This window comes from Myxine glutinosa, chromosome 3, assembly GCF_964187855.1.
Source record: "Myxine glutinosa chromosome 3, kmMyxGlut1.1, whole genome shotgun sequence".
Classification (NCBI taxonomy): domain Eukaryota; kingdom Metazoa; phylum Chordata; class Myxini; order Myxiniformes; family Myxinidae; genus Myxine; species Myxine glutinosa.
Genome location: NC_136263.1, coordinates 27,014,600 through 27,029,258, shown reverse-complemented (window position 1 = coordinate 27,029,258; position 14,659 = coordinate 27,014,600). Strand labels below are relative to the sequence as shown.

General features: G+C 44.7%; 2 protein-coding genes across 4 annotated transcripts in view; one reads left to right on the top strand and one right to left on the bottom strand.

Annotated features, from left to right (window-relative positions):
- Positions 1 to 14,659, bottom strand: part of FUOM (fucose mutarotase) — a 213,538-nt gene that overhangs the window by 154,270 nt on the left and 44,609 nt on the right. Inside the window, exons 2-3 of one of the 3 annotated variants that reach the window (XR_013622791.1) lie at positions 3,417 to 3,608; positions 2,173 to 3,021 (exon numbers count right to left, since the gene is read on the bottom strand). The exons of the other annotated variants lie outside the window; for them this stretch is intronic. The gene's annotated coding sequence lies outside the window, so the exon portion shown is untranslated. Of the gene's footprint in view, positions 1 to 2,172; positions 3,022 to 3,416; positions 3,609 to 14,659 lie in introns of those variants that run through there. 3 annotated transcript variants of the gene reach the window in all.
- On the top strand, positions 7,340 to 14,077 carry LOC144891083 (uncharacterized). Its single transcript, XM_078773465.1, has 4 exons — positions 7,340 to 7,429; positions 7,541 to 7,631; positions 13,080 to 13,459; positions 13,619 to 14,077. Exons 1-4 carry the CDS (start codon positions 7,340 to 7,342, stop codon positions 14,075 to 14,077), a joined length of 1,020 nt encoding a protein of 339 aa, XP_078629591.1.

Below are 14,659 nucleotides of genomic sequence, written 5' to 3'. Positions count from 1 at the left end.
TCAATTCACTGATGCACTATGCAATTGCTGTTTAATCTGCAGGTTAAGCGGACGAAATTGACAATTTTTCAGATGAAAATTGATGATTTTAGAAGTTTGACCTTGAGTTGACCTTTGACGTTTCTACCTCACAAAGAGTTTGTTACCCAATTCACTGATGCACTATGCAATTGCTGTTTAATCTGCAGGTTAAGCGGACAAAATAGACAATTTTTCAGATGAAAATTGATGATTTTAGAAGTTTGACCTTGAGTTGACCGTTGACCTCAGAAATTGTTGGTTTCCCAATTTAGTGACTAAATATGCAAATGTTGTTCAACTTTCAAGTCAATCGGATTAAAAATGACAATTTTAGAAATTCGACCCCAAGATGACCTTTGACCTCAAAATCAATAGGCTTCTTCCTTATGACCAACTCTCCCATTTCGTGAAGATCGGATTAAAATTGTGACCTGTAGGCAATTAACAAACAAACAGACACGGGTGAAAAACAACTTTGATGCACCTTTGATGGCAGAGGTAATAACCATGATTTGTAAATGTACATTTAAATCTGAATCTGGAATAAATAACATTCCTCCAGCTTGATGGTGTTATGGTGTGTTGTGTTGCATCAGTATGGTGCGTCTAACCCAATGAAACCAGGAAAGTCAACTGGAATTCCAATGCTTTCAACCGACAACACTCGCTTTGAAAATAAAAGCACACGGGGAATTGATCCGATTAACAAAAGACATTTGCAATCCCGATTATGGATAAAATTTAATTCTGGAAAAAAATTAAACAGCACGTGGGGATTTCCAGAAAGAATGAGTAATGTGTGGAAAATGTATTGTAGTTATAGAAAGTGGTAAAGCAAATTAAACTAGAGAGTTCATAGAATACCTTACCCCGTGTAGTCTTGAGAAACAAGGATAATGGGCGGGGTCTGCAAGCGACAAATTTGATTGGTCGCAATGGTGTAAAATGTCGTAATATTTTGTCCAAGTACTGCTAAACGGAAAGGGTTTTGAAAATGTCAAAAAGGCGTTTTGTTTTTTCCAGTGTTCAAGTATGTAATTTAATTGAAATAAAATAAAGGTTTTAAATGCTGTAGAAAAACAAAATCGGAAGTTTACCGCCAATGATGCACCGTCTTTTACACCCCTTATTTAACACGTTACGTTAGTTCTGCGAGCCTGTTGTTTGTGTCCTTTATGACATTCTTAAAAACAGGAAATTTCATGTTTGGAATAATTTTAAACTTTGTTTGCCTGCCAGACAGGCAGACCGGGTAAAAATACTATCTGCACTCTCGCTCGCAGATAGCTAACATCTCGCAACCCAACATCTCGCTACGACTATCTCCGCAGGCGCGATCAGGATAAATTCAGAGCCAAAGTACTGCTCAACTTCAAGTTCGTTTTCCAATTCATGTTCCGATTTGTATTCAAAATATAACATTCAATTTAAATAAAGTTGTTCCTCGATAATAAACTGACGTTCGTGGACAAACAGACAAAAAAGTGAACCCAATTGCTTAACCCCGTTTTCCGCTTCGCGTGCACGGGGTAATTCATCCAATCAGAAATCGACTTACAAACACTGATGAACCTCGCTGGTATAACATTAATATTGAAGTGCAGGTAAGAGGGTTGATTGTATTAGGTAGGGTCATTGGCGGGGGGGGGGGGGGGGGGGAGGGGGGAGGGGGATATAAAATATAATGGATAGGGTAGGGATGGTGGATAACATAAGATGGTAGTGCAATGCCACCTTGAAGTCCTGGAAGGAAGAAGGTGATTGAACAGTCTCTGGAATGGAGTCCCACAAACGGGAGCAAAGAGGAACGAAGGGGAGAAGGTGTGTGGCAAGCCTGGATTTTGGAAGTTTAACCACGAGGAGTTACTGGAAGAATAAGTGCATCCTGTAGTCGGGAGGAGAAGCCTTAGGAGGATCAGAAAGAACACTGAGTGACTGCGATGTTAGAGCAACAGACCTTGTACTTTGGCATCGTCATGTTTTTATGATAATTGTGACATCATAGGTCACGTGGCATGGCAGCCATATTGGATTAAAAGCAAATAATTTTTTTTTTAATTCGAAAACCGCTGAATGGGAAAAATTGAAACTTGGCATATTGTCAAGTACTCCCAATGGGGAACAAAAGCATGATAATGCTGACATCATAGGTGAAGTGGTATACCAGCCAAAAATGTTTTAATCGAATTTCTTATCCTAAAAATCTGACATTCCATGCACATGATGTATGACCCATTTGTATTGAAATATTAAATTCATGACATCATCGGTCACATGGTTTGGCAGCCATATTGGATTGAAGGAAAAGATTAAATAATTATATCTCGGAAACTGCTCACCCTATGGATGCAAAATTTTACAAATATAATCTAACAGCACTGTTGCATATAGTTTGAAAATGATGTCATAGGTCACGTGGTTTGGCAGCCATCTTGGATAGAAAAACAAACCTTATCCGATCAACACGAAACTTCACAAATGTGATCCCCTACCCATACATATGCAGAGTGATGGCATATACCCGTTGGGGGACTATGCGGAGGCATATTGGCGACACAGTCACATTGTTCTAGTTTTTAATAATTTTGAGATTCCAGGGAATCCAGGAGACACCAGGAGACTGTGATGCTTGGGTACCAGCAAATACCAGAGAGAAATACCCCATTGAGCTACAGACAAAGAGCTTGTTGAGACTGTGAGTAGCTCTTGGATCGACAGAGGATGTGCATTTGGTGGCTGGGTTTTGAAGCCAGCTTTGCTATGTGGTCGGCCCAAGCAAGGTCATGGCGAAAGTTGATGCCTATAAGTTCAAGGGACTGAACCTCTTTCAGTGGCTGAGGATGGAGATAGATTGGTGGGTTCGTTTGATGATCCGTCCGGAGCGATCGGGTGTGACTGTAAGATTTTCCAGGATTGAAGGACATGTTCCATTTCCCAGACCAGCATTTAATCAATTCCAGGTCAGCAGCAGTTGTCTGCCTGCCAGTGGGATCTGGTGCCCTGCAACACAATGTGCAGTCATGAATAAAAATGGTCTGTCTTATTAACACTCTGGGTTTAACATGTTTTATGTACGTATTTGTATGAAAGACAACAAGTGCGTTTGTGAGAAATTAAATACGTATACAGATTATAAATTAATATTCTGTGCAGGCCGCAGGGAAGAGCTTGTGAGAATCTCACGTTTGCCTTGACTGTAAAATATAATTGGTGTGAACAGAGAATCGTGTGTACAGTCTAGAAAAGGAGCAAAACGCAAACCTGGAACACCAATTTGTACTTGTTTTATCATTTAAATCATCAATATACCATCAATATAAGGTCACATATTTTTGACTTGCTGCGGAGACAACTTGACGGGTCACCGTAACATGGCGGATCATTGGAACACTCACAGCTTGGAATGTCGATGATCCGTCAGCCGCCTTGTTGGAAAACATCGAACAGCAAGATGTTGCTGACATAGCTCGTGAGAAATGTTCAAGAAAGATAATTCCAAGAGAAACTCGAGCAATGCGACTGTGTCGCCAATATGCCTCCGCATAGTCCTACAACAGGTAGACTGGTAGATGCCCTCGTTCACTGTCCTAAAAATAAACAAGTTTGATTTAAATCCCTTCAGCTGTTCTCAAGTATCACATTTTCACCAGCCATGACAGGTTTCACATTGATCGGTGAAGCGGTTTCATAGAAGGTTTTTTTTTTTTTATATCGGCTTTCAAGCTAATATGGCTGCCATACCACATGCCATATGACCTGTAAAATGTACCCTGTGCATATGTATGGGAAGGGGGTCACATTTGTGAAGTTTCGTGTTGATCGGATAAGGTTCCTTTTTCTATCCAAGATGGCTGCCAAATCACATGACCTACGATGTCATCATTTTCAAACTATATGCAACAATGGTGTTAGATGATATATGTAAGATTTTGCATCGATAGGGTAAGTGGTTTCAGAGATATAATTACTTAATATTTGCCTTCAATCCCATATGGTTGCCACACCATGTGACCAATGACGTTTTCGTGGTCATCTTTGAATCGCCATGCCAAGTCAATGACACAAAGTTTCGAGTCAATCGATTTGGTGGTTTGTAGTAAGGGAAACATATGAAAATCTGTTAACTAAATTGTTACCAAAAAATTTCTTCACCAAGATGTTTGTAAAGGTGTGTAATAACATGTGTTAAAATGTTGAAGGTCAACTCCCGTGGGAAACCCAGAAAAAAAGCTGTTGAATTCGGGTACCGAAAAATTATTTTCGAGAATTTTTATTTTTTTAAATCGGCCCTTAAGTACCTTATGAGGGGTCAAATAAGGGTTTTTCATGATTCTGAGTTGATTGTTAACATTTATATTTCACCACAGACACTCCTTTGTGGAAAAATAATTTCTAAATATATCTCATTTTCTACTTTGCAGGACATGGAGTCTAGCAATATGGATGAAGACGTTACTCCACCTGTGCTCAATTGCTTCATCTGTGCACGCTCGGATACACCAGCTGAAAGGCTCATACAGGCAACTCCAAAGGGATACTCAACTTTATTGAAACAAGCAGAAACTGTCGAAAATGTTACTGTTGTGGAACGTATGAAGGAGGCTCAAAAGGAAGGAAAACTGAGGTACCACCAGAAGTGTAAAAATGATCTGTACAACAACTTTGTTGCAACCACCAAGAAGTCAGCTCAAGCATCAAAGGCAGAGAAAGAGTCATCAAAGTTGAAGAGAAGACGCACTACTTGCGAGTTCAGTTCATCAACTGGCTGCAGTTCTAGAAGATCACAGTCAGTTGACCTCCTGTATAAGGATGTATGCATTCTTTGCAACCAACCAGCCCAGCTCTACAAAAATAATCCAGCACAAGCTAGAAAGAAATACGGAGTGCCAGATAATTTGACTGCAGATACACTGAAGGCAAGCTTGCTGAAGACAGCACGGAGTCACGGGGATGACTGGGGCACTGAAGTCACTGGACGCCTGGAAGGGATCAACGACTTGGTAGCAGAAGAAACACTGTACCATTTGCGATGCAAACTTATGTTTGTGAGAGGTGACAGTTTGTCCAAGACTGATGAGGAAGGAAAAAGGAAGAGAGGACAGAGGAGTATTGATGAGGAGCGAGAGGCAGTTTTTATTGAATTCTGCGAATGGTTAGACTCAGAATTAGAGCATGGGGTAATGAACATGGACCAAGTCCATGAAAAGCTGCAGGAGTTTGATCAGTCACCAGAGAAGAGCCTTTCTTATTCAAAGCATTGGCTAAAGATAAAACTTCTAGAGAAATACGAAGACACCTTGTATTTCACAACACAGGAAAGAAGGGCAGATGTACTCTGTCTCAAAGATGGCACCGACAATATTCTGCGAGCGCATCATGCTAATCTTGACCATGGAGATGAGAAGACTCAGATCATAAAGACGGCACTCAAGTTCATATCCAATGATATTGCCTTGATTGATTTAGGTCCAAAGTCATACCCCACCACACACAGTATGACTGACATCGATAGTCAGCTGACACTTGTTCCTGCAAGCCTTCAGATGTTCTTGAGACCGATTGTCAAGACAGACGAAAGAGTTGCCGTTTGGGGGCAGAATTTTATTAAGGCCTGTCGACCTCGGTCTGGAGTATTGCCACACCAAATGGGGCTTGCCATACAACTTGATCATAGATTTAGGTCAAAATGGATGCTCAACAAGTTCCACCGGCTGGGATACACTTAGTCTTACACGGAGACACAAAACTACAAATACTGCTTCCTTAATAGTAGGAGTGGAGATGATGTTCCAGATACTTCTGGCACTCTTGACACCATTGTGGAGGAAACCGATGAACAGATCAATGATGAGGTTGCGGTTGATGCTGCGCTTGAGGATCAATCAGTGATGACAGCCAAAGTGCCAGCCAGTGAAAGTGAATTGTCAAGTAATGATCAGGTGGTCTTTATGGAGGTTGGGGAAACAAACAATGCAGTCACTCAGTTTGTTGGAGACAATATAGATTTAAACATTGTCTCTATTCACGGAAACACTCCCTTTCACTCAATGGGTTGGATCGAAGTCACCTCTCCATGTTCCGAACATGTTCTCAAGGAAGGCAGCGGCAGGAGTGATCAAACCAGAGACTCTACCTCCAACAGAGGGTGCAGCTGCACAACATTCACTCCGTGCCTACCTGCAGACCCGGGACTGGATCCTTCTACAGAGCATGTCTCTGAACCCCAGTGACTATGGATGGACAATAGGTGTGCATGGGTATGAGCCAGTTCCAACACTGGACCCCACGGCTCCTGAGGAGCTATTGCAGTTCACGAGCTGTAATTGTCATGGAGATTGCAGCAACCGGCGATGCAGCTGCAAGAAGAATGGGGTCACGTGCATCTCGGCCTGTGGAGTCTGTAATGGCATTACATGCAGAAACTGCAGTCATGATGTTGTTGAGTCTGAAGAAGACATAGACAATGACTGTTGAAACTTCTGACATTGTGAATGAGAAATAACTCTTGAGTATTATATATGTATGTGAAATAAAAGCTACTTTGTGTGTAAATGTAAAGTGAAATATAAATGTTAACAATCAACTTAGAATCATGAAAAACCCTTATTTGACCCCTCATAAGTTACTTAAGGGCCGATTAAAAAAAATAAAAATTCTCGAAATTAATTTTTCGGTACCCGAATTCAACAGCTTTTTTTCTGGGTTTCCCACGGGAGTTGAACTTCAACATTTTAACACATGTTATTACACACCTTTACAAACATATTGGTGAAGAAATTTTTTGGTAACAATTTAGTTAACAGATTTGTGAAATATCTCATAAAATGCCCTTACTATTGGGAGAAGATGTTTTTTGAAGGTTTTAGGTTAAATCCATTATGGCTGCCAAACCATGTGACCTATGATGTCATGTATTTAATATTTCAATACAAATGGGTCATAGATCATGTGCATGCAATTTCAGATTTTTAGGGTAAGGAATTTGATTAAAACATTTTTGGCTGGTATAATACTCCACCTATGATGTCATCGTTATCATGCTTTTGTTCCCCATTGGGAGTACTTGACAATGTGCCAAGTTTCAAATTTTTCCATTCAGCGGTTTCCGAGAAATATTTTTTCTTTATTTACGTTTAATCCAAGATGGCTGCCATACCACGTGACCTATGACGTCACAGTTATCATAAAAACATTCTGCATGGGTGTCACTCCTACCCTGAAAGTTTCGTCTCAATTGAGCATGCGGTTGCTGAGAAAAACGAGGTTTAGCCCGTACGGACGGATGGACGGATGGACGGACGGACAACCCGAAAACATAATGCTTCCGGCCACCTTCGGGGGCGAAGGCATAAAAAGAGCACTTCATACCTTACATCATAATACCTTAGCCATTGCCACTATTGCCATGGTGTGGAGTTGTCATACGACTGTAAACTAGACCTCATCAGCGTTTCAAGAACACAAAATGCCAGTTGGTACCACGCAAACATTGTTAACCACATGTTGTCTTTGCTTTCAGAGCCAATTTCTCACCAACACACCAGTGTTGAAGGTGTCAATGAGAGACCGCACAGTGCAGCAGCAGCAGCAGCAGCAGCAGCAGCAGCGAGGTACAGTATTTGCACAGCATTGCCGCAACACCACTTATTGTGCAATGAAGAGTCCTGATCATAATACTGATCAATGATTGGAAGATTATCTTCGGTGCAAGGTAAGAAAATGGGAGCCACGAGTGCAAGACCTAAAATCAGAAACTTCTCAGGTGTACCCAGATGATTAATCGATGTCTGGGGATGGATAGAGGGGAAGGTGGGACTTTTGTCTTCTATAAGCTAGGAAGACAAGATTATGAGAATTTTTCGCTGATATTCATCTCTGCGACAAAATCAACCACGTGACTGTATTACATATTCAAACCAACATCCGTTTGGATTTTAGAGCCCAGCTGTAGTTTTATATAATTATTCACCGTTTGTAAAAATGCCCACAAACGTGTACCCACATATCATTATTACTGGTGAGCTTGCTGTGCATGCCAAGTGCACCAGATGGTGTCATGCTCCTGGAGTAATCTGTTCTCAGCTCACACTTGGGTTCCATTTATAGACAGAAATCTCTTGATATTCACTGGTTGTAGATTTCAAATGACCTTCCACTCAAACTTTCAAATTACAGTCTTATATTTGATGTAAATCCGACCGAACCTGTAAGTGGGATGATAGGATGGCCTAGAGGTATGCCCACTCAACTTTAAGCTATCTTGCCTGGGTTTGAATCCCAAACCAGATATAAACTGCCATCCTGGTGTTCCACAGGCAGGGTGATTCATCAATATCACTTGGTGGACATTAAAGATCCAACAGTGTCTTTCACAAAGAGTGAGCGAGTTATCGCCGGCATCCATTAAATTACAAATTCCTGCTCTAACCCACAGAGGGCATTGTATCAGCAGCACAACTGCACCCTCGGCCAATGATGCTACCCCGCAGCCTTGTTCTGCATTTGAAGGGACAAAAAGAACATGTAAAACTAAAATCTTCACAAAAAAGTTTTTTTTTTTTTACTTTGAGCAGCATTACAATCTCTCTGCCTGGAACAAAACAACATTGCTCACCTGCGACAACACAATCTACCACCTGTGTACACCAACACACACACACACACACACACACACACACACACACACACACACACATAACTGTAATGGTTTATACAGGACCAGTTGAACTTATAGGTACCTATTGATTTCTATGGGTTTCAGACCAGTTAAGCCCTTGTCACACCTTGACGATTTAGCCAGCGTATGCCGACGTATCAAAATTTATCTAAAACGCTGCCGTTCGCTGAACTATCGATGTTTTTTTTTCAGTTTTGGGCGTATAATAGCGTATTCATAACGAGTTGGACGTATGCATAACGTATTAGTAACGTACACAGAACGTTGCGATAACTTATAGATAACTTATACCAACGAATGCTTAGCGTGTTGTCGGCGTTCACAACTTATGCCCAACGATACTCTAACTTCGATAGTCTCAAGAAACTCATTTTGCAATAAATGTTCGTTTCCCATAAATCGTACACTTTTCAAAATCCAATCACACCCCTCCCCTCCAAATCTTCCCCATCACCCATCTCTGTCAAATCTTCCCCCTTGCCCCTCCCCTCCAAATCCTTCCCATCACCCATCCCTTTCAAATCTCCCCCCTTGCCCCTTCCCTCCTAAACTCCCCCCACTCCCCTCCACTCCGAGACTCTCCCTCGCCCCTCTTCTCCTAGACTCCCCTCTCACCCCTCCTCCTCAAAGCGTCCTCCCCGCTTCTTCCCCCTTCCAACTTTCACCTTCATCTCCCCCAACCTTCTGCCTCACTCTTCCTCCTCCTCAAATAACACCTCACTGCGCCTCACCCAAACACCATCAAACCTTTTGTCCGCCCCATTCTTCCCTTTCTCCAAGCTATTCTGTAATCTCTGACACACCTGCAACAGCTCTCCCGACCTCTTCCTCCTCTTCCACATCCTGCCCTACCGCTCCCCCCCCCCCCCCCCTGTTCTGTATCCGATGCTCCCCCTTCCTCTTCCTTAACAGTATGGACCTCAAACATCCGGGGCCTTCGCTCAAACTTAACTGATCTCTCCATACAGGTTGCTTCTGACAAACCAGACGTGATCTGCTTAACAGAAACCTTCCTCCTTCATGATGTCTCTGATTCCTTGGTATCTCTCCCAGGTTACTCCCTCCTCCGGTATGATAGACCTGAGCCTCGTCCTGGAGGTGGGGTTGCTATCTTTATAAAAAAACTATCTTCCTCACTCGCCCTGCACTGCCCTCTCTCCACCTCACCCCCAGGAATAGCTTTGGCTACGGCTTCCCCTTCGCTCCCACCTTTTGTTCATATGCGTGTTGTACCGTCCACCAAACAGTGATGACTCCATCTACATCTCGCTGTCTGATAATATGGACCAACTTCTATCTACCCATCCCAACTCTCTCTTCCTCATATGTGGTGATTTCAACTGTCACCATGCCAGTTGGCTGGGGGTGGGTACCTCTCTCACCAGCCATGGCTCTTCAGCAAAGGACTTCTGTGACTCACTGGGACTGACACAATCTGTCAATTTCCCAACCCGGATCTCAGTCAACGGAGAATCTTCTCTTCTGGACTTGGTTATGACTAACTTCCCTGAAAATGTCTGCTGCTCTTCTTCTGCTCCAATCGGCTCTTCCGATCATGTGCTTGTTAAAGTGGACATCTCTCTGACCATTTTCAGAGAGCCTCCTCAGCGTCGACGAGTCTGGCATTTCACTCAGGCCAACTGGCACGGTCTTCAAGCAGCCATCAATCATCTGGACTGGTCTCCCATCTCTACTGCCTCTGACATCAACTCATCCTGGGAATTCTTCCAAAGTAAATTGCTCTCTCTCATGCACAGATTTATCCCTTCTCGTCTTCAGTTGTCATACCCTTCCTCCCGTCCATGGTACACGGAATCTTGTGGTGAGGCTATTGCCCAGAAACAACTTGCTTTCGTCTCCTGGAAAGCAAATCCAACGGAAGGAAATCTCATTTCCTTTCACTAAGCCCAAAACAAGTGTGTGTCCACCCTCAGGAGAGCCAGGAAACAATATCTCTCCGTCCTCAGGACCGAACTCTCTTATCTGTCTCCCTCTTCCAAATCCTGGTGGCATCTGGTAAAATCTGTTTCTGGTGTTTGTTCCCCCTCCATCCCCTCCCTCACCTTAAATGGCCACACGGCTGACTCCGCACGTGAAAAAGCTGAATGCCTCAACTCTGTGTTTGCCTCTAAATCTTGTGTCCCAAACCCATCCCTCTCTGTACCCACCGTACCCAGTCGTACCCAGCTGCTCCTGGACTCTGTGTCCTTTCCTCCTGACAAGGTGGAAAAGTTTCTGTCAACCCTCGACTCTGATTCTGCAACTGGACCTGACGGCATCAGCCCACGGGTCCTAAAATAATGTTCTTCCGCTCTTTCACTCCCTCTCTCTGTTCTCTTCACCCTCTCTTTTGCTCAAGGTCATCTTCCATCTGCTTGGAAATCTGCCAACATCACCGCTTTGCACAAAAAAGGTGCAAAAACAGATCCCAGCAACTACAGACCAATCAGCCTTCTCCCAATTATCAGCAAAGTTATGGAATCCATCATTGCTTCAGATATGAAATCTTTCCTCTTCTCCAATGGCTTGATCTCTGATCATCAATTTGGTTTCAGACCTGGACACTCCACTCTGGACATGCTGCTTCTGCTTTCTCAACAATGGATGGAGGTCCTCAATGCCAAACAGGAAATTAGAGCAGTCTCCCTTGACATATCACGTGCCTTCGATACGGTCTGGCACCCCGCTCTGCTCACCAAACTCTCCTCTTTTGGTATCCATGGAAATCTCCACGCATGGCTGGCGGACTTCCTCTCTAGTCGTAGTCAACGTGCGGCCCTGAATGGATTTCTCTCATCTCCTCTTCCTGTTCAGGCTGGAGTTCCCCAAGGCAGTGTTCTGGGCCCTGTGCTTTTTCTGGTCTTCATCAATGATCTCTCTGACTCTCTTGAAAATCCTCTCTATCTCTTTGCTGACGACTCTACTCTCTGTCGCTCCATTCTTCATCCCTCAGATCGGCAGTCTGCAGCCTCCTCACTCTCTGCAGACCTTGACAAAATCACAGACTGGGCAAACAAGTGGAACATGTCTTTCAATCCTGACAAATCTCACACTCTTACGATGTCTCTCCGAAAAGACCGACTGGACAACCCTCCCATCCACTTTCTGAATAATCCTCTCCAAGAAGTTCTGTCACTCAAGCTTTTGGGTCTCACTTTCTGCCATGATCTTTCCTGGAAAAACCACATTTCAAATCTGGCCTCCAAAGCCAGTCGCCGACTGGGCATCCTCCGTCGTGCGAAGTCCTTCCTTGGCACACCTGAGCTCCTCACCACATACAAGGCTTTCATCCGCAGCTCAATGGAATACTGCTCTCCCCTCTGGGCTGGTGCTCCTGCCTCACACCTAGCTCGCCTTCGCGCTGTTGAAACCAAAGCATTCAGAATCATTGGAATCTCCCGCGATGAAGCTAACTCCAAGGGCCTCTCACTCACTCACCGCAGGCAGGTTGGTGGTCTTTCCGTCTTCGACCGACTCCTCTCTGGCCTTGCCCCCCCAGCTCGCTCTGGGCTCTGTCCCGCAAATATTCCTGCAGGTCGCACAAGATCTGCCTGCAACCCTCTTTTGGTTAAACTGCCAAAATCAAGACTCTCTGCTCACCTTCACTCCTTCATTCCTCTTTTCTCCCGCCTCTGGAACAAACTCCCTCACTCTCTTCAATCCCACTCCACCCTCCAAGTCTTTAAAACAGCTGTTCACCACCATCTCTTATCTTCCCCATCCAAAACCTTGATCTTTTCTACCCCCGCTAATTTCACCCCAATTCCACTTTTTGAAATACCAACTTCTGTCCTGGAAGTCCTTGGTGTCCTTGTGCTTTATACTTCTCCCACCCCCCCCCCCCCCCATTCCCATGCCTCCTCCCCCCAGGCCCTCTCCCTTCCACACATCTCCCTGCTCTCGGATGTTGTGTTTGTGTGCTTCCCCTTTTCTCCCCATCTTGTCTTCCGCTCCCTCTTTTTGTGTATTTTGTTTGTCTGGTCGATTTGTTTGTGAAGTAAATGTTAGCTCTTTCACGAGCCTCGATTCAGTATACAAAAAAAAAAAGAAAAAAAAAAGTATGCATAGCGCGCGGCAGCGTATCGCCGACGATCACGTGGCGTAGCCTATTAAAAGGCTGCCGCTCGACGATTCAAATCATAACCGCACTAGACATCGAAGTGTCAACATCACCGTCATGCCGAAGAAAACTTCGAAGAATGCTGTCAAGAAGTCTCCTGGCCGTGGCCGTGGACGCAAGGAGGATCCATCATCACCCACACACCCGCCCGCAAGGAGGATCCATCATCACCCACACCCCCCCCCCCCCCATCACGCTCACCCTCTGACGGAGAGGATGCTGGTTCCAACGACTCTCGGGCATCGTCGGTGGCATCGATAGCTGCGTCCGTGGCCTCCACCTCTCAGCCAACCCTTGCGAAGAAGAGGGCCAAGAAGACACAGTTTTGTCTTGATGTCCAAGAGGAGCAGCTCATGTGCGATTTCCTTCGCGAGAACGCCATCCTCTGGGACATCAAGAAGACTGACTACCGGAGGGTGGACAAGAAGGCAAAGCTCTGGGAGGATCAAGCCAAGGCCATGGGGAAGACTGTCGAGCACCTTCAAGGGTGGTTCAAGTCCCTGCGAGACACCCACACCCGTCTCGACAAGAAGAAGAGCGGTGACGGCGCCCCGGAAATGACAGAGAGGGAGCAGTGGGTGAAGGCAAACTTCGGCTTCCTCACGACTGTGGTCCGCCATCGTGCTGAGCCCGTCAACAGTGTAAGTATAAACACATATTAATATCAATACTAATATTTATTTATATTAGTTTTACTGTACTACAGATCTCTCAGCAAATTAATCATTGATTACTACAGATCATTGAATTTGCCTCGTATTTTTGCCTTGTAATTTACGAATCAATTGTCATAATTGCAGGTAAAGGAAACCATTGCAGCACACAGCGGGGACCTCGAGGCTGCCGAGGCTGCCTGTGCAGAGATCGTGGTTGATGACGACAGCGCACCCTCCCCTGTCCCCTCTTCATCCTCACAGGGCAAGGGGAAGCGTGGCCAGGACGATGACCAGTTGCTGCAGTCACTCCAGAAGAGGGTGCACGAGTCTGGGGAGCTCCTCAAAGGTCTCGCACAGCCTCAGCCCATCACAGCCACCGCAGCCTTCGCCAACTACGTGCGTGACAGCCTGGTCAGCATGTCTAAGCGCAAGTTCCGGAAGGCAAGGTCGCGCATCAACACCATCCTCAGTGAGCTGATAGATGAGGAGAGTGATGAGGAAGAACCCCCCATAGTCCCCACCTTCCCTGCTCCTGCTTCCGTGCGACCAAGTTCAGCACCAGCTACATATTACATACTAACTGGTACAGTGTCAAATCGATGAGGTCATGTTGATGTTGGAGGACAGCTAGTAGGTATTCTCGTCTCAGCCTTGCCGGATCCTCCATCTCTCGGATGACATGGACATCTGCTCACCATGGAGTCTGGAACACTGACGGGTTCCTCCTGTGAACCCCATTTGTATATACCAATTCCCCTAAACGCTGCCAATACGCCATTATACGGTAGCTGTAAGTTAGAAACACGTTCAGTAAGTTCTGTGGTCGTCCGGAAGACGTCAAATACGTCTACATACGTCAATATGCGTTGGAGATACGTTACACATAGGTTCAAAGCACGTTACTCATAGGTTAGAAATAAGTTTCGGGTACGCTAGACATTATCTCGACGTATTTCGACTTATGAGTAACTTACAAGTAACGTGTGTCGACGTGTGTCAACGATCACCTAACGTGCCTACAACTTATGGCCAGCGTATGCGGAACGTGTGAGTCATACGCTGGCATATGTCGACAAATTTTGTGCATGCACAAAATTTGTCGACGAGCTCGGCGTACTACGACGTATGCCAGCGTGCTCTTAACGTATACAAAACTTACCCATAACGTATTCGACGTGTGCCAGC

Excerpts from the sequence above, each read along its gene's own strand:
- LOC144891083 (XM_078773465.1), top strand. The coding sequence starts at position 7,340 with ATGCTTCCGGCCACCTTCGGGGGCGAAGGCATAAAAAGAGCACTTCAT. Across the intron at positions 7,430-7,540 it reads CCATTGCCACTATTGCCATG|AGCCAATTTCTCACCAACAC; the intron begins GTGTGGAGTTGT and ends CTTTGCTTTCAG. Across the intron at positions 13,460-13,618 it reads GTGCTGAGCCCGTCAACAGT|GTAAAGGAAACCATTGCAGC; the intron begins GTAAGTATAAAC and ends TCATAATTGCAG.